This window comes from Microtus ochrogaster, chromosome 4, assembly GCF_000317375.1.
Source record: "Microtus ochrogaster isolate Prairie Vole_2 chromosome 4, MicOch1.0, whole genome shotgun sequence".
NCBI lineage: Eukaryota > Metazoa > Chordata > Mammalia > Rodentia > Cricetidae > Microtus > Microtus ochrogaster.
In genome coordinates, this window is record NC_022011.1 from 45,750,599 (window position 1) to 45,770,481 (window position 19,883).

Genomic DNA, 19,883 nt, shown 5'->3' on the forward strand with positions numbered 1-19,883 from the left:
CCAATGTGGTGGCAAGCACTTACAACCCCAGTACTGGGGACACTGAAGAAGCAGGGACAGGGGCCTCTTTTGGGCAACCTGGACAGCCAGTCTAGTCAAATTAGAGAGCCCTACATAGCAATGAGGGACCTTGTCTCAAAAAATAAAAAAATTGGCCAGGTGGTGGCACATGCCTTTAATCTCAGAACTTGTGAAGCAGAGGCAGGCGGATCTCTCTGAGTTCCAGGCCAGCCACGGCTACATAGTGGGGCCCTGTTGGTATGGTCCAAACAAACCAACCAGGGAGATGGCTGGAAAGATGACTCAGTGGTTAAGAGCACTTATGCTCTTGCAAGGACCAAAGCTTTCCCCATGGCAGCTCATGGATACCCACATAACTCCAGTTCAAGGAGATCTAACACCTTATTCTGACCTCCACTACATGCGTATGGTACTCAGGCATACATGCAGGCAAAACACGCCAACAAAATAAAAATAAATGAATCATTTTAAAGGGCAAAAAGAATACACAAAAAAAGAGGAGGAGTCACTACCCTCCCCCAGCCTGTTCAACGGACCCCTCCCTGTTGCACAGGCCGTGGGCTGGGCCCACCAGCACCCCACACCCACCCTAGTACACAGACTCTACTCACCACTGCTGCACCTCCTTCTCAGTAACTGCAAGAGAAAAGAAGATCAAAGATTAGCTGGGGGACCCAGGACACCGGCATCTGAGGGAGCGGGGCAGGGGCTCCCTCCTACCTCCTTACCCACAGGCTGCCAGTACACCCCTAGAGAACAGTGGGTGAGCAGTCTTGGCAGGCAGATGCTCACCAGCCCAGGAGAAGATGGAATGCCCGACTTTCAATGCCCACTGCCTACAGCTGCCGATACAAAGGCCAGCTCCCAAACACCTAAAGATGAACACCATGGCCAAAAGCAATCTGGGGAGGGAAGGGTTGATTTCTGCTTCCAGTTTTACAGCCCATCAAAGAGGGAAGCCAGGGCAGGAACTCAGACAGGAACCTGGAGACAGGAACTGAAGCGGAGGCCACGGAACACTGCGGACTGGCTTGCTCCCCAAGGCCTGGTCAGCCTGTTTTCTTTTTTTTTTATTTTTAAAGGAACTTCTTTTTTTAATATTGATTTATTATGTATACAATATTCTGTCTGTGTGTATGCCTGAAGGCCAGAAGAGAATGTCAGACCTCTTTACAGATGGTTGTGAGCCACCATGCGGTTGCTGGGAATTGAACTCAGGACCTTTGGAAGAGCAGGCAATGCTCTTTACCACTGAGCCATCTCTCCAGCCCCCTCAGCCTGTTTTCTTATACCTCCCAGGACCCTTTGCCCAGGAATGGTGCTACCCACCATGGGTTGGGCCATTCTACATCTGCTGCCGATCAAGAAAATGCCCGAAGATTTGTCCACAAGCCAACACAACAGAAGCATCCCCTCGGTTGAGGGTCCCTTTTCCCAGATGACTCTAGCTTGTGTCAAGTTGCCAAAAAACTAACCAGCCTCCCAGGCTAGGCTGTGCTGAGGGGCCATAGGCCTTCCACCCCCACCGTCTCTGGGTGTAGCTGTTGCAGATGGAGAGACCTCAAGCTCTGGGGTCAGACCTGAACACCTGATCTCCAGGTCAGCCACAAGGCTCATGGGCCGGGTGTGCCTCAGAAGACTGCCCCCTCTCTGAGCCCTCATCTATAAACAGGCTCATAAGAATGCCATGTCCCACCTGGGGCAGCCCCTCCCATCTTCCCAATAAGGAAACTAAGGTTCAGTCGGGTCTACTTATGGCGGCCACAGAGATTACCCAAGGACACTGTCCCAAGAGATGGGTGGTGCCTCCAAGGTTCCAAATGGAACACTTCTTCTAACCTTGAGGCAGGCGATGAGCTATATGGTGTGACCTTAGCAAGGAGTGGTATCATGGACCATAAACGACAGGAGGTAGTGGCAAAGGCCTGAATGGCAGGACCGCTGGTGACCTCAGCTAGGTCTCATGAGGCCAGAGAAGCACTCTTGGGGAACTCAACTTCCCGCCTACGATGTTCCAAAGCCTGCCCTCTGACTGCCGCCTGGCAGAGGACCTTCCCTGACCTCCCTGACCCCATCACATCCCCAGAGGCTTCAGGTGGTTTGGTAAGGCATGGTCTACTGTTCTCTCACTGGAATTGTCACTAATGTAGGACACGGAGTGACCAGCAGGCAGCTAAGCCTCTGGGATGTGAGATGAGCCTGGGAAAAAGCTTACCTAGCTTTGAGCAGCTACTCTGGCTTAATGGACACTGGAGACTCAAGTGTCCCTGACCTCTGGGATTCCTAGAAATGCCAGCTCTTCACTTCCTAGAGCTGCGGGGGATCCTGGAAGGTGGCAGTCAAGGGAACCTCTCTGGGGGCCTGGCCCCCCAGCCCAATCCTTCTGCCAACTAGGGTGGGTAGACATAGGGTAGGAGGGCCTGGGCCACCACAAGACTGAGGTGTGCAGGGCCTACATTGAGGAAGCTTAGCAAGAGAGGGAGACACCCTTCATACAGGGACCCGTAGTCCCAGCTGCTCCTATGGTCTGTTCTGAGGAGCTGCCCTGTCACTTGACCCAAGGTTCACTGACTTTCTAAATTTGTTGTTGTGGTTGCTTTGTTTTGTTTTTCAAGACAGGGTTTCTCTGTAGCTTTGGAGCCTATCCTGAAACTGGCTTTGTAGACCAGGCTGGCCTCGAACTCACAAAGATCCGCCTGCCTCTGCCTCCCGAGTGCTGGGCTTAGAGTGGGCCACCACCGCCTGGCTAACTTTCTAAATTTTTTTTAAATATTTATTTATTATGCATACAATATTCTGTCTGTGTGTATGTCTGCCGGCCAGAAGAGGGCACCAGACCTCATTACAGATGGTTGTGAGCCACCATGTGGTTGCTGGGAATTGAACTCTGGACCTTTGGAAGAGCAGGCAATGCTCTTAACCACTGAGCCATCTCTCCAGCCCCTTTCTAAATTTTCGAAAGATTTATTTTTACTTATGTGTATGTTGGGGGTGGAGGGCAGTCAGAACAGGCCTTGGAGTTGTAGGTGGCGGTGAGCCACCATGTAGGTGCTGCGGATTGAGCCTCAGGACCTCTGGGAGGTGCTCTTAACCGCTGAGCCACCATCCGACCGGTGGCTTCCTGTTTCACTGTCTCTGTTTCTGCTCAGTTTTCTAGCTCTCACCCACGCTAAGCAATACTGCCCACAAAACTCCCTAAGCCATGTGCTAGAGGCTCAGCTCCCCAAACACAACAGAAGGTGACCACTAAGATGAGTGGTGACCTTTGCTCAAGGTCATGGAGCAAGGTGACAAGGGGTGGGGAGTCAGGATGCTGAGAGATCAGCACCCTAGCTGTGGTTCCCAGCACCCACAGAGTGGCTCACAACTGCCTGTCTCCCTTTCCATGGAATCTGATGCCCTCTTCAGACCTCCGTGGGCTCCCACGTACACATGGTGCACAGCCATACACAAAAAAAAAAAAAAAAAAGACAAACAAACAAAAAAAAGAAAACCTGTTTTTTCAAAAGATGCCATTCAGTACACTGGACTGAATGCAGTTAGGACATGTTACCCATGGCACTCGCCTGTCAAATGACGCTGGGGCTAATCAGGAAGCCATAACTGGACTAATCCGGAGAGTGGGACATACTAGACCATCAACCCTGCACCTTCAAGTCAGAGCCCAAACAAGCCAGAGGAAGACTGTGGGGAAGGTGGCTGAGGACAACTGAAGCCTAACTTGCTGTGCCCACACTGGGCTGGGGTTGGGTTGGGGGCCTGGGGGGAAAGCGCTGAAATGGCTGTGGGCCATGGACAGATGCCGCAGGGCCTCTTCAGGTTACAAGGATAGCGGTGGACTGAGGATGATGCCCCTGTCCTGGGAGCTGTGCCCAAACAATGAGGGGTGAAGGCTGGGAAGCTGGTTGGGTGCGGGGGTGGGTCTGGAGAGCTGGAGAGTCCCTGCTGGTTGGGGTGAGGGGTGGAGGGGGCGGGTCTGGAGAGCTGGAGAGTCCCTGCTGGTTGGGGTTGGGGCAGAGGCTGGGGGGATAGGTCTGGAGAGCTGGAGCATTCCTGCTGGTTGGGGTCGGGGTGGAGGGGGCGGGTCTAGAATGTCCCTGCACTGTTACATTCACAAGTCTCAAAATAAAAGGCTGAAGGGAAATGACTCTTTGGCCACAGTCTGTGTGCCCCCCACAATGCATGGAGGGCCAAGAGGCAGCCCCGAATCCTGTGCACTACGGGCCATTGGACAGAGCAATCTGGGGGGGTCCAGCTTCCCTCTTCTCAGTCTTGGGACCAGATGCAAAGAGAACTTCCTGGGGTGCAGCTTCCAATTCTATCCCATCCCCCTTCTTACCACTCCAACTCCGTCCCATCCCCCTTCTTACCACTCCAACTCCGTCCCATCCCCCTTCTTACCCCTCCTTCTTACCAAGTCTCCAGCCAACTGTGAAATTAACAGGACCCCCTCTGGCTTCCCTCCAGTGTCCGCTCAGTGCTTAGCACCCAGTGTTGAGAGGCTCAGGGCTCAAAGCTCCAGACTCAGGCTCAAAGCTGAGGAGGAGTACCAGTGATCTTATGCCCCAGCCAACACCCCAACTCCATGAACCTACTCAAGCTCCCTGAGGGTCCTGTTCTCTCTCACCCTGGGTCACCAAATGACCCATTTTCCACAGCTGTGGTGGTTTGAATGAAAACGGCCCTCACAGGCTCATAGGGAGGTACACTTTTAGGAGGTGTGGCCTTGATGGAGTAGGCGTGGTCTTGCTGTGGTCACTAGGGTTAGGCTTTGAGGTTTCAAGTGCTCAAGCCAGGTCCAGTGTCACTCTCTCTTCCTGCTGCCTTTTGATCCAGATGTAAGCCATTCTCCAGAGCCATGTCAGTCAGCATGCCGCCATGCCTCCCATCATGACAATAACAGACTAAACCCCTAAAGTGTGAGCCAGCCCAATTAAATACTTCCCTTTTTAAGAGTCGCCATGGTCATGGTGTCTGCTCGCAGCAATAAAACCCTAAGACAACAGTCTTTCTGTGACACCCTCTCCAGCAAGCCCCTGACCCTTCCATGACCCTTCAAAGGGACTCTGTCTACCCAGTAACACCCTGCACATGGCCATTCAGAGGCCTGACCAAGTCAGGACAGGGTAGGGAGGACAAGGGACCATGAAAGAAGAACGTGGGGTCAGACAGGCTAAGGCTCCCTACGCTTTTGGTGTAAGGTCAGACCAAACACCTACATCTCTGAATCTCACTCTGCCCATCTGCCGAACAGGACCTGCAGCCCCACCTTGCAGCTGTGCTACAGGCCAAAGTAACTTAGCAAACTGGATCTGTGCCTAGTACTAGAAGGCCCAATAGAAAGACATTCTCTTAGGAACACAGCCCTGGGGCTCTGTCATCAGAGTCAGCCCATCTCTGGGGCTGGGACTTGCACCTCCTAAAGTGTGTTTTGTCTAAGTGCACCTGGTTGGGAGGCTGACTTTCTTTCCCCAGAACATTCCTGTGGCCAGGTCATAAGCACTATCAAGGGCAAGGCTTTTGATGAACACCAGGCCTGGGGTTCGGCACCTTTTGGTCAAGACCCTGTTGGGGCTACGTGTAGACTAAGTTACTTCTGGACAAGTTGTTTAACCTCTCTGAACTTTGGAATCCTCATGTCTAAATCAGCACATAAACCCCCCCGACAGGATCCTGGGAAAGGGTTCCCTAGAATCCTGCAGTTCAGGGAGACTGGGGCACAGAGACACAAGGAAGGAGGGTGCGGGCACCCATCCCCCTTCCACTGGCCCTGCTGAGATCTAAAACTGTTGAGGCAGAGAACTATCCAGACATGCCACCCCCGTCCTGGGCCACCACCAGCCTATATCTCCTCAGGCCTGCTGACACCCTTCTCTGCCCCTGCCCAAGTAGAGACGCCCAGTGTACCCAGTGCCTCCGCCCACCCCCAGCAGCTACCGAAGTTCCTTCAGGCCCCTCCTCCTCTCCACGCAGCCCATGTCTGCCAAGAGTGAACACAAGAACCGGTCCCAGGAGCCCAGGATAAACGTTGAGTCTGATTTTCATTTCCCTAAAGCAAAATACCTCTCTGCTGATTGAAGCTCAGCTCAAACATGGTGGGAACAGAACGCCAGAGCTGGCAGCCCCCACGAAGGGAGGAGGGGCCTGCTGCAGCAGGACGGGTAGAAGGCAGACTTCCCGGCTGGCTTCCTGTGACCAATCCAGACCCCACTTCAGTCTCCAGACACAAGGACTGCCCTCTGGGTTACCCACCCTGCCCAGTACATTAGCAATGGGGGGAGGGGGGCTTGGGAGGATGAGAGAGAGAGAGAGAGAGAGAGAGAGAGAGAGAGAGAGAGAGAGAGAGAGTTAGTTCTTTGGGCCTAATCACCAAATAGTTTCCCTCTAGAAGGGCAGCGGGCCTTCCTGTGCTCAGCTGCTGGAGCACTTACTCTAGGGTCAATCTTGGCCCTGCACCCCTCCCCCATCCTGCCTCAGTCTCTCACTCCCTTTCTCTCCTACTGAATGTCCTACCTGCCATGGTCTTCCGGTCCTCTCCTGGGTTCAGAGATCTCCATAGCCTGCCCCCTCCCTTATCCCTACTCTGGGTCAGTTCTACACCACACAGCACGGAGGATTCCTTTCCTCGCTGTCCGCTCAGCATGGAGGAAACCTGCACCTCTCCTCCAGGTTCTGTTCTGGGGAGTGTTCTGCCAACTTGGCATAAACTAGGGTCATCTGGGAAGAAGGAACCTCAACTGAGAAAAGGCCACCATCAGACCTGTAGGCAAGTGTGGGGGCGTTTTCTTGATTAATGATTGAGGTGGGAGGGCTCAGCCCACTGTGGGTGGTGCCACCCCTGGGCAGGTGGTCCTGGGTTCTCTAAGGAAGCAGGCTGAGCAAGCCATGAAGAGCAAGCCAGCAAGCAGCACCCCTCCATGGCCTCTGCTTCAGGTCCTGTAGATGAACGGCTGTAAACTGTAAGATAAAATAAACCCTTTCCTCCCCAGGTCGCCTTTTATCACTGCTACAGAAAGCGGACTGGGTTAGTGGTGATGGCAGAGCTTCCTTAGAGAAAGGAGACACGTCTGATCTACTCTGCTATACTCGGCTAAGTCTGCACCTCTTCTGCCCTACAGACAGTGCCCCTAGAACCTAGTCATTCCACCCTCTCTGGCCCTCAGTTCCCCAGTCTGAAAGGGAGGCGATTTGGGCAAAGGGGGTTAAACTCCATGTGCTCTCGCCAGCAACAGGGTGGAGGTCCTGACAGTCCACCCAGGATTCTAACTCAATCCATAATCTTAGCCCTGGTCTCCCCTTCAGTCCCAGGAAAAGGCTCTGCAGAGTCCCCAGATCCCTGCCACAAGATGACCAGCCCTGGCAAGTCAGAAGGGTCCAGTAAGAGCATTTCCCAGCGAAGGGAATGGACAGGACAACAGCTTCACGTCCTGAGAAGAGCAGAGGACCAGCATGGGGGACCGGAAGGTGACCACTGTCCTGAGAAGAGCAGAGGACCAGCATGGGGGACCGGAGGGTGACCACTGTCCTGAGACCAGCAGAGGACCAGCACAGGAGACGGGAAGCTGGGCATGACTGGTGTGCGGAGACCTTGCCTGGTCTCTAAGCTACAGCACTTGGAATCACCGGCTCCAAGCAGACAGAGATAACATGACAGCACTTGCAGAGGGCCTGGCACCAAGCCGGCAATGCTACTGTGATTACTACCCCACGCCTCTGCCAGGGAGACAGAAGCAGAGCTCCTGCCCTGCCCATTGCTTTTTCCCCAAAAGAGGTCAGAGACTGACCCTGCCTCAGCAGATGCTGACCCTGCCCGCCCGGAATCCCTGGGCCCTCCCTCAGCACGACACAGAGAGCAGGCCTCCTGGATCAGCCCTCTTCAGGCTCCTCCCAGAATGGGGTGGCAATGGCCCAGCCTCTGGCTGGCAGGCGCTATTTCTACCCATGTTAGTTGTGCCAGCCCAGCTGGGTGGCTCAGAGCTGGGCACACCACAAATCAACAGGAAAGACATACAGGCCCTGCCTGCCTCCCCCACACTGCACCCTGTGCAACAGCTCACACCCTCCCCATCTCTGCCCACAGAGATGCTTTGGGAACTGGTAGAGACTGCTTTTTGGCTTGGCCACACGCTAGGCCCTTCAACCGGGCTGCATCTGAGCCCCACATTGATGGGAGTCACAGGCCACGGCTGTGCTCTGTGTGGCAAAGCGATCTCACTCATAAGCAAGAATCTCACCCAGGGGCTAACCAGACTCAAACACCCCTGGCCTGGCTTCTCCTCCTGGCACCCAGCCTCCCAATTCTTCCCCTCATATCCTTGCAGCCTGGTTTCCGTGTGTGGAGACTAGGGCAACACACAAAGCCTTGTTTTAGGGATGTTTAAGATCTCTCTGCCTCTAAGGCACCTTAAGGCTGAACCAGCTTTGCCCCCTGACTTCTAAGGCACCCCTACCCCAGCTCATAGCATTGGAACCCACATTGTCTCCAACTAGCGGCCTTGGTGCAGATGGAGGCACAGTCATGCTAACACCCCAGTCGATGGACTTGCATGCCACTCTGAGCCTTGCTTCCTCTTAGCACAGGGCTGTTGACAGAGCCGACAGGAGAATATATATGGCAAACAGCCCAGCACTGGACACAGGGACACAACTGTCAAGTGACAAGTGGTGGTGTCAGAATAAAACACTGGGGCTCTCACTGCCTTCTGGGTGGGAGCTGGGAGCTGCAGCTGGCAGAGCCAAGCCATGGTGTTAGCACACACCAAAGCGGACAGCTTCCAGCTGCTGTCAAGGAGAGGAGCCAGGCCCTAAAAGGAGCATGAAGCGGGGCTGCATAGACTATTCACATCTCGAATTCAATCCCATTTTCCTCCTAGTCCCTCAGATCTCTTGAGCCCCAGCTGTTTCCATTGACTGAGCTCAGGGGCTGCACCAGGTCCTGTGGCAAAACAGCTCACTGCCAACCACTGTGAGTAAGAAAACCCCTGAGGCTCCGAAGAGGCAGGAGCATGCCACCAAAATCATACAGCCAGTGGCAGGGCAAAGTGAACCAGAGGCCCAGCAACCAGCATCCTAAGAGCAGGCTCAGAGGCCTCAGCCTGGGGTGATCACAAGGAGAGCCTTGTGTGCCCCCAGGCTGGTGAAAACACCTCTGCGTGTCAGGAGGGATGAGGGTTGGGGAGGACTCGCACGGGGCACAGGGCACTTGCCATCACCACAGCCCTTCTTGGAGGAGCCAGGCCTCGGTGCAGAGCACTTGACCCCTCTCGCTCTTAGCTCTTAGGCTCATCAGCTCCAACCCCCAAGCTGAGCCTCAGTTTCCTCATCTGATTATTCAGGAGACTGTTTCACCCCTGGAGGAGGACCACATGTTGAAGGAGTCCAAGAGTTCCTTCAAGGTGCTCCCCTCAGACTCCATAAGGAGAGAGCCGATGGTGCCCCTGGAGTTGAGAGACTCCAGGCAGCCATCAAAAGCAAGGTTTGAGAAATAGAGTTGGCTCAGGCAGTGCCTGAATTTAGATCCCCAGGACCCACATAAAAATCTGGGTGTAAAAGGGAGTGCTTGCAATCCTAGTGCTGGGAAGGCAGAGACAGGAGGATCCCTGGAAGCTCATTGGCCGTCCATTCTAGCTGATCAGTGAGCTCCAAGTTAATTGAGAGACCTGGTCTCAAAAAGTGAGATAGGGAGGGGCTGAGAAAGTCACCTGATTACACACACACACACACACACACACACACACACACACACACACACCACAACACACACACATGAGGTAAGTTTTGATTCAAAGTTTGCATTCTGGCTCAAATATTTTTATAAAGGTTACTATCTGCCCTCCTAGCTACCATTTGTGGGTTTTATTTGACTCTAGAAACAAAATGATAAACTATAGTGATTTTTTTTTTCTTTTTTTCTTTTGTTTTTTCGAGACAGGGTTTCTCTGTAGCTTTGGAGCCTGTCCTGGAACTCCCTTTGTAGACCAGGCTGGACTCGAACTCACAGAGATCCGCCTGCCTCTGCCTCCCAAGTGCTGGGATTAAAAAGTGTGCGCCACCAATGCCCGGCAAACTATAGTGATTTTAATTTCTATGTCGGCCAGACAAACTCCTGCCCCTCACCGGATTGTTGAAGTTACAGAAAGATGCACTTTGACTTGTGGACTCCAGTAGTGGTGTGAGGAAGAAATAGTTGAGAGGAGCTCCCAACAGGCCAGACTAGCAATGCACCTATTACACACCTGAGGTGTAGGAGGTCTTTGTTTTCTTGGTTAATGAATAAAGAAACTGCCTTGGCCTGTTGAGAGGGCAGAACTCAACAGTAGTTGAGTAGGCGGGGAAGACAGAACTGAGTGCTGGGAGGAAGAAGGCGGAGTCAGGAGACGCTATGGAGCCACCACCAGAGTCAGACATGCCGAATCTTTCCCGGTAAGCCACTGCCGTGTGGTGATATACAGATTAATAGAAATGGGTTAAATTACCATGTAAGAGTTAGCCAACAAGAAGTTAGCTAACAGTCCAAGCAGTGATTTAATTAATACAGTTCCTGTGTGGTTATTTCAGGGCTAAGCTAGCTGGGTAGATGGGACTAACAAGCAGCTCTTCCTTCTACACACCTGAACAAGACGCCAGGCAGAGTATGATGCTCTCCACGGCACAGATAAGGAAACCAAGTCATCCAAAGGTGAAGCTACCTGCCCAAACTCATCTGCAGTAGAGGTGGAACCAGAATCAGGGTCTAGGTAACTCCAGGACATACTGGAGTAGGTGTTTGAATGCATGCTGGGAGTTGATCCTTTTACAGGTGATCCAACTCTTATATTGGTTTAGGATCCCTTATCAAAAGTTTCACAGATCTAGAGGTTCTTCTGGATTGGGAATAATTTGCATATTCATAATGAGATATCCCCAATAGAGGGGAGGACCCAAATTAAAACCCAATACCACCTTTTATATACAGCCCGAGGGTGATTTTGTACAGAATTTTTAGGGCAACCGAGTTTTTGCTGCAACCCGTCCCATGAGGTCGGGTGTGGAATTTTCCACAGCGGTCTCTCGTCACTGCTTTACTGTAATTTTCAGAACAGGAATGCCAAACTGACCCCAGCTCATAGGAGACCAAATCTCTGGCCCAGACTGACTCCAGTACCAGGTCTTGCTGGTACTAGAATGCAGAGGTCCTTGGCTTGCACTGACTAACCCAAGCTCAGGTCTGGTCTTGACTACATCCAACTGTGTAACAGTGGACACATCAACTAACTTCTCTGAGTCTCCGCTTCTCTTTCTGGAAATAGGGAGTTAAAACCTGCCATAGTTGCACACAAGAGGAAAAGATTGACAGAAATGCCAATGACAATGGCCTTGGGGAAGGAAAATAAAAACGGCTTTGCCACTACTGAATGTCCACTTCTATCCTTCCCAATTGCTGCAAGCTCTATCACGCAGGACGTGTGTGCCTGTGTCTGGTGGCTGAGCAGAACTGGTTGGTGGTGTGCAGTGGGTGGTTAGTGTGTGCTCTCAGTAGCCAGAGTAGCTGCTGCGATGTCCCCAGCCTTCTTTCTCTTTCTTTGGGACACACACATACACGTACACACACACATGAGCAACACAAAAGTGGCCCCAGGTCCAAGCCTTCTCTACTACCTGGGAACCTTGCAAGAGATGGAGTCCTATAGGGGGCGAATGCCACCTTATGCACCACCCCCCAAGAAGATGCTGGTCTGAGGTGTTCCCTGCAAACTCGGGGAGGCAAGGGCACTTTTCCAGGTCTCATACAGCCCGGTTCCACAAAGCTTCCCAGACTGCCTCTGCTGTTGCTCGTGCCAAGAGGTGCCAAGACGGTATTCAATTCTTAGAAGGCTCTTCCACTAAACTTTGTGCATCTTGTGACTTTGGGCAACTTAACCTCAGTTTCTGCAAAATGGGAATAATGATAGTGAGGCCTTCCTGATAGGATGATCTTAAGACACAAGGAATTCTCAGTTCCTCATCTGACCTTCAGTTACAGCAGGCCAGACTCTGAGTGGAGGTGCAGCAGTGACCCATACGGGCTCCTGTCCTCCAAACCCCTGATACATCCAGGACAGACCTAAGCATAGCTGTCTAGTCTCCTATGAGACAAGAAAGGAAAGATCAGAGGGACAAAATGAAGGGGAGAACATAGCTCACTTGGTAAAGAGCTTGCCTGTCATGCACAGAGCCGTAAGTTCAATTCCAGCACCCTTCACCATAACTGCTTCACACCTGTGATCCCAGCACTTGAGTCATTCTATAGAAAGTGGGGGGCCAGCCTGGGCTACATGGGTCTCTGTCTGAGATGGGAGTGGGGGATGGGGAAGGGAGCGAGCAGAGAGGATTCCACCCTGGCCTGGAGAGTGGAGGACAAGGCTGTATGGAGGCTTACCGGGAAGCAGAGAGCGGTCCGCTGACAGGCAGAAGAGAGCGGAGTGGATCTGCCAGAAGCAGCTGCTGGCCCAGCTCAGACCTCACAGAGCACAGGAGGTGTCCCAGGTGGCCACACACTGCTGGAACAAAGCCCTAGCCACAGGCAGCTGTTGCCATCCAGGCAGAGGGAACACGACAAGTGTCCAGAAGCATTAGCAACTGCTCCTGTTGTTAATTAAAGTGTCACAGAAGCCACCAGAGAAGGGCAACATGGTAGGACCTACTGGCAGGATCTACTGGCAGGGGTGGTACCTTCATCCCATCAAGCCACCTCCCTCCTGTCCCAGAGTCCACCTTTCCACTTCAGCTCATGCCCTCATGATCCTCTCCCTCCATCCTGGGATGGGGACACCCTGGGCTGGTCACCATCCACAGTTCAAGCAGGCCTGATCAGTCATGGTTGCTAATGTCACAACCCATGGAGCAAGGACTCCCAGAACAGGAGTGGGGCACGGGTAGTGAGGGATTCCTGCTGCAGAACAGAGGAGAGAGATAAATGACACGCCCCTCCCCTCTGCCCAAGAAGGGTGCAAAACCCCCAGCCAGGGGATAACTAGCCAAACTGGCAGGGACAGGGCTGGAGAGGGAAGCAGCCCTGCCTTCTGCCAGCTCCTCCACTCCTCCACTTCTCACCACCTGCCCCAGACGCAGTGACCCTGCTCCAGAAACCTATCTGCAGCCCCTGAGCTCCAGCAGAGAGCCCAGAATAGTTCTGGGATGTGAATTCCAAGGCATTTGGCCTAGAGAGTAGCAATACACGCAGCTCTAGTGCTCAAGTGCTGCTTCTGGAGCTGGCCCTTTAAGAGCCAGGGTAGGGGCGTGGTCCTGACCTGCTCTCCAAAGAGGAGGCACCTCAGTGACTCACCTTCGTGCGGAGCAGAGGAACTGGAGGACCCCAAGCAGGCTGGGCAGGAGGTTGGCTGCTGTCAGTCACTAGTCTAAGTGACAGGTATAGAGGCCCAGGTAGAAACATGTAGCACCATAAGTCAGGCTGTAACCTTGACCACAGCATCTGCCGGTACCTTCATCTCCTAACTACACAGGATCCCCAAGCTGCTTCTCTACGGAGGCTGCTGTGCATGGGGCTCAACAGACACCTCTTGGAGCAGAGACCACCCTTTCTCCCTCTGTGGACAAGAACCGGAAGCGCAGGAGGCAGGGGTGCTAGTGGAGTTTCTGGCCTAACAAGCACAAGGTCCTGGACTAGGTCCCCAGCACTTCACGAACCAGGTGTGGTAGCACTATGATTGAAGGTGGAGGCATGGGGTGGGGGTGGGGGATCAGAGGTTCAAGGTCATCCTCAGCTGCACAGGGAGTTTGAAGCCAACCTGGGCTACAAGAAATGCTGTCAGTTCGAAACCAGCCTGGTCTACAGAGCTAGTTCCAGGACAGGCTCCAAAGCCACAGAGAAACCCTGTCTCGAAAAACCAAAAAAAAAAAAAAAAAAAAAAGAAATGCTGTCAAGAAAGGAAGTAAGGAGGGAGGGAAGATAGGAGGGAGGGAGGGAGGGAGGGAGGGAGGGAGATTGGTTCAGGAGCTGGATCAGCTGGTGAAGTGCTTGTCCTGGAATTATGAGGATCCAACTTCAGACCATGTAAAAAGTGTGGTGGGTGTCAAGAACCCTTGGGGTTCACTGGCCAACCCAGCATATCGGTGAGCCCCAGACTCACTGAGACCCATCTCAAATAAGGAAGAGAGCCACTGAAAAAGACACCCAGCCCGTGCTTGTGACTTCCGCGCGAGCGCGCACGCGCGCGCGCGCACACACACACACACACACCCCCCCTGGAAAGTTCGGAGGCAGGTGCAGCCAGGCCTACCTCTGTCCTGGCAACTCAGCCCCTTACCTGTCTAGCCCAGAGTGCTTGGTAGACATCACATGAGACTCCAGCCACACGCGTCCACCTCCTCCCAAACCACCTCCTGGCCACAGGTCCTCAGAGCAGCCCTGTCATGAGGTGTTCATACCAGAAGCTGCTGCGCGGCAAACCTTCTGGCCCAGATCTCCTCTCCTCTGCCTCCTAATCCTCCCTCCGTCGGGGCTACCCACATCAGCAAAGGAATACATTGAACTGAGTCACCTAAGCCCTCCAAGGGCGCCTAGGCCAGGTAGGTTTCACATTACACCAATGGCTTGGTTTGACATTTAAACTGGCCTCACTTCTGTCTCTCCACAAGATAATGCATACCATATACGACAGAAAACCAACTGTCAGTGCTGCTTTGTGCCAGCACCATAGGGTAAACTGAGGCAGATAGCCTATAGTCACTTTCTCAACCAGGAAATGAGAAGTAAAGAGGCAGCCTGAGGAGCCCCATAACCAGCTGGGCCTCCCGCTGGGCCCAGGGTCCTCTACCTTCCTCCCAAAGCCTCAGGGCATCCTTCCAAAATGCCCTAGGGCCCTCTCAGAACCGCCATCCAATGCAGGGAAGCAGGTGTCCCAGCCAGGGCTCCTAAAGCAGGAACCTCTATATTCTGATAGCTGCTTCTAGTTTTAATTAAGATCATGTTCCCCTTGAGCCCAGCAAGGGCCCCATGACAAGCAGCGAGGAGACAATTGTGACCCTGCCTGATTGCCTGTGTAGACTACAGAGCCCCAGAGGGTTCAGGACCATGGCAAGAGGCCCAGTGCCCAGGAGAACAGGCTCTGAACAGGCCCAGCTCCCTGTCTGCACAGTGCACACCATGTATTTTTGAACAGAAGGAAAGCATTCGTTCCCCCCCCCCCAGTGCCAAAAATAGCCTCATCTCTGCTCTGAAGGAGAGCTTTGGTTCCTACCAAGAGGCAGGTGCAGGAGGGCGGGAAGGAGGGATGAGCTGCTGGCTGTCTCCCCAGCCACCAAATTCTCAAGGAGTGTGGTCTCCACTAGGCCTAATCTGCTAAAGCCCTGGAGCCCCCAGACCCAGAAGGGGTCCCAGGAGAAAGGGGTAAGTCCGGATAGGGAAGCAGGCTTGGGATGCAATGGAAGTAGCCTGGACCATCCATGGGCTGTTTACTTCTCTTCATCTTATGTTGGTGGGATGGGGCGGGGCAGACAGCCGGTCAGCCCCACAAAGAGCCCCACCGTCAGCCTCACAGCCCACAGCCAAGTCAAGGAGAGTTAACACACTGTCACTAACATCCAGGTTAGACACTGGCAGGCAGGGCTGCTGGTCTCGGTGCCAGCTGTGAGCGGCTGAGGATGGATGGGTCAGGGGAGGTGGCCTGCTCCTCTAGGCAGACAAGCACGGTTTAAAGTTCATCCACCCACACTGTAGCAAGCCTGCAAAGGGCGTGGCTCCCTCCATAGATATGTGAAGCCACCAGGATGCAGTGAGAGAGGGCAGCAGGGCCCCTCATCAGTGTCTTCACATCCTCCCCTCCAGGTCGGGCTCCAACACTTTGCCCATTTCACAGACTGCTCCTGAGCTCGGCAGGAGAGGGCTGAGCTGAAGTCCCAGCAGGAAGTGGGGAGAAGAATTCGAAGCTGGTCTTGGGGGAAGGGAATCCCTGAGCTGCAGTTCCCCACAGCAGACAGCACAGCACACAGACCTCGTGGCTCCAAGTCCTCCCTCCCCCTACAGAAGCAGCAATGAGCAGGCTGAGGGGCAGAAGAAGGGCAGAGGAAGTGAGGGCCTGTGTGTGTGCTTCCAAGTCCAAACCATTTTCTGGTTCCCACAGCAACTCTTGGTTAAAAATAAAAATAATAATAATAATAATAATAATAAGAGAAATCTGGAAAATGAGGTCACTGTCCCCAAAAGGCCAGAGCTGTGGGTGACCTGGGCAGCTGTGGCCCCAGCCGGGAGTGAGAGAGCGGTGGCACCCGATGCTGAAAACTAGAGCCCAAAATAAAGCAGCAAAGCGTGCTATTTCTGCCTGGGTTAAACATTCCTCAGAGCCGCATTCCTCCACCCTCTGGCATCCAGGACACAGGGCTCTGAGTCCACCAGCTTCCTGGGCCACCTTGGGAAGCCAGGCGTGCCAGAGCCAGCCCTTTCCTAGGCCCCTAACCTGTGGTCCTCGTGCCAGGGGAGTCCCTCCCCCCAGCTGAATAACTGATCTCCCCAGAGTTGAGATAAAAGACATCATACCATACAGACAAAAGGACAGACAGGAAAGGGAGACCTTCTAAGAGGAGCATTCAGATACAAGGCCTTGGCTGGACCCGGCTCCCCCTCCTCCACACACACACCTGCTCCTGACAATTCCTAGGGGCCACAGGCTGGCTGTGTGGGCCAGGCAAGTGGGATCAAAGGGAAGGGCCCAGAAAGAGCAGTCTGGAAAACTTATGGGGACAATGGAAGCCACATCTGCCTGCCTTCTCCATTGCAGCTGTAGGCTCTGCTGCACAGCTACCAAAAGCCACAAGACATGGTCTAAGCCTCAAGGAGCAGTCAGTCACTGGGGACTCTATGTCACTGTGTCCCTGAATCCACATCCTCCTTTATCCAAAGACAAATCCTAAGGCTGCAGGCTGTGCCACGCACAGGGTAGGGTATCTGTCTAGGGCACTCCAGGTCCCATCTCACCCTTGGACATCTCACGAAAGCAGGAACAGGGGGCTGGGGAGATGGCTCAGTCAATAAAGTGCCTGCTAGAGGATCCGAGAGCCCAGAGCCGAGAGCTGGAACCCATGTGAAAGCTGGGCATGGTAAAACTGTGGCTGAGGAGATGCACAGATACCTGCAGCTCTATGGCCAGCCTAGCCAATCAGTGAGCTCCTAGTTTAGTGAGAGACCCTGACTCTAAAGGTAAGGTGGGAGACGCATGAGGGCAGCCTCTGGCCTCCACACACACACACACACCATTGTAGGCACGCACGCACACACACGCACGCACACGAGGGTAGTGCAGATACTGTGAAATGGGAGCACTACTCTCAGGCTCAGAGGCTGGGGGCCCACCACGAGATCCCAGAGGCAGGCATATTATCTTCTTCTGCCTCCCTTGGGGTAGGTAGAAGTTAAGAGAGGCCTTGGGGGCTGGGGACTGGGATCAACAGTCCCCTGCACCCTCCTGACCACACTCACTGGACACCTCCAGGACTTCTAATAAGATCGCCCTCCCATGGGGCCTCACCCCTGCCTCCGTCCTGCAGAGTCAAGGCAGAAGTTGCTCAAATATCCATGGGAGGCAAGACATGCTACTCACTGCCTGGCCTCACACCCATCCCATAAATGCAGAACATTTGGCCAGCGTCTGACACTCCAGGGGTCAGAGATTACAGAAGAGTATGCTCATGATGAGAAGGGCATGGGTTTGGCCACACAGGGATGAGATTAGCCCGAGCCTGAGACTAATGCTAACTGGCTAAAAGATCTTGTATGTCCCTGAGCCTGCCTGGGCCTCCTTCCCATTTTCTATAAAACAGGTGCCATGGGCTGGGGGGGGGGGGGCTATACTATGTGACAACTGCTTCCTGCCTGTACTCCTGACACCAAGCTCTCACGTGATAGACTAGTCCCCATTATACTACGCATCCTAATGGTACTCCCTCATACCCACCTCAGCTGGTCTCTGATGACAACCGCGGGAAGGGCGAGGAGGACTTGACAAGCAGCGGTCATATTCCCCAGTCTCAGAGCCATGGCTGAGATGGCCTGTGGCCTACGTAAGGTCTCTCTCTCTCCAGCCACCACCCCCAAATACATCTGCGTTTACAACCTGCACAGCGCTCCCCCACCACACACACCCAGACACGATGTGTATTCATGCGCAGACTGAGATGGCTCACCCACTCCTGACACATGGCATGACCTTGTCACACTCAGAACATGAACACGTGAGTCAGAGCTTGCACATGTGACCCTCACCCCCTATCCAGCCTGCAACACCCACACAGGAACCCACGCATGCTCACGCTGAACCCCCACACCCCCACAGAGCCTTCTGTGCTTCCCACCAGCAAAGACTGGGTGTTGAATACTCAGGCTCAAGGTTCAACGGGACCACGAGCAAACCCTAGCTGTATCACTTGCCAAACTAGTCACAGGCTGCTCTTGTCACGTCTACACCCTACCTCCAAGATTGCCTGTCTTTATCTGTGAGAGGGACCATGCAGGGAGCCGGTGATGGAATCGCCTGAGCACTGAGCACGGTTCTGGGCCACAGGGAACGTGCATCACCAGACTCTAGCCATCTGTTGCTTTCAGAATTCTCCTCCATCCTTGGTGATCAAAGAGGGGTGGAGCTGAGAAGGGCTGATAAATCCAACCCCACCAATCCTGCATGATTGGGGTGTTATCATCCCAACTCCCAGATGAGACATCAAGAACCTAGAACGGGGCCTTGGTGATTAAGAGCACTCACTGCTCTTGCAGAAGACCCTGGGCTTGGTTCCCAGCATCCACACCAGGCAGCTCACAGTGCCTGTAGCTTCGGTTCCAAGGGCTTCAGCGCCCTCTTCTGGCCTCCACAGATATCTGACTACACAGGCTGCACATAAACTCACACAGATACACAAATACTCACACACAAAAATTAAACCTTCAGTGACAAGCACAGAATGCTCCTTTCAGTTAACACTGAGATTTTCCTTGATAGAACTACTTCGAACAAAGCGCAGCATAGCAGATGTCTGCCCTGAAGAAGGAAAGATAACACCCACCAAAACCTTAACACATTATGGCAAAATGGAAGGCATCCTGGCAAGAGTTCAAGGCCCATGGTCCCCTCATACTTTTGTGCAATCTTAGGAGAGGTACTGAAAAATCGGGGCTTTGAGGGTTGTGCATATAATTCAGTGGGTAGAGTACTGGTAGCACGCACAAAGCCCTGGATTCCATCTCCAGCACTACATGAACAGGGTGGAGTGGTGCTTGCCTGTAACCACAGCAATTGGGAAGAGGCAGGAAATAGAAGCTCAAGGTCATCCTCAGCTACATGGTGAATTCTAGGCCAGCCTGAGCTACATGAGACTGTCTCAAAAGCTAACAAAGATGGATGGATGGATGGATGGATGGATGGATGAATATTTGCACCTGTCTCTCCTTAAAGATAAAGAACCCAAAATGAGATTATGGCCTTAAAGCCATGGTACATTTTGAAAGGCTTCTTTTTTTTTTTCTTTTGAGCAAGGTCTCCTTGTGCATTCTGAGCTGCCTTTGAAGTCCCAACTCTCCTCTTTCCATCTCTGGAGGAGTCCTAGAATTACAGCATGCGCCTCCATGCCTGGCTTGAAAGGCTTTTGGTTCAAACTGGCTGACCTGCTTTCCAGAAGGGCGCTCTGACCACAGTTTCAGCTACAGTGGGGGAGCACGGGCCACCTTCCTGCATCCTCACCAGCAATGGCTGTCAACATTTGACTCCATTGCTGCCAATCTCGTGGGGGAAGAAAAAAAACATGGTCTTCAAGTTCATCTCATTCATTACTATTTTTTTTTTTTTTTTTTTTTTTGGTTTTCCGAGACAGAGTTTCTCTGTAGCTTTGGAGCCTGTCCT

At 53.2% G+C, this 19,883-nt stretch overlaps 1 protein-coding gene across 1 annotated transcript in view; it reads right to left on the reverse strand.

The window, feature by feature from the left end:
• The window catches only part of Ncs1 (neuronal calcium sensor 1), a 50,658-nt gene that overhangs the window by 24,090 nt on the left and 6,685 nt on the right, over positions 1-19,883 (reverse strand). Inside the window, exon 2 of the mRNA XM_005346104.3 lies at positions 633-657. Within this exon, the coding sequence (XP_005346161.1) occupies positions 633-657 (25 nt within the window). The remainder of the gene's footprint in view (positions 1-632; positions 658-19,883) is intronic.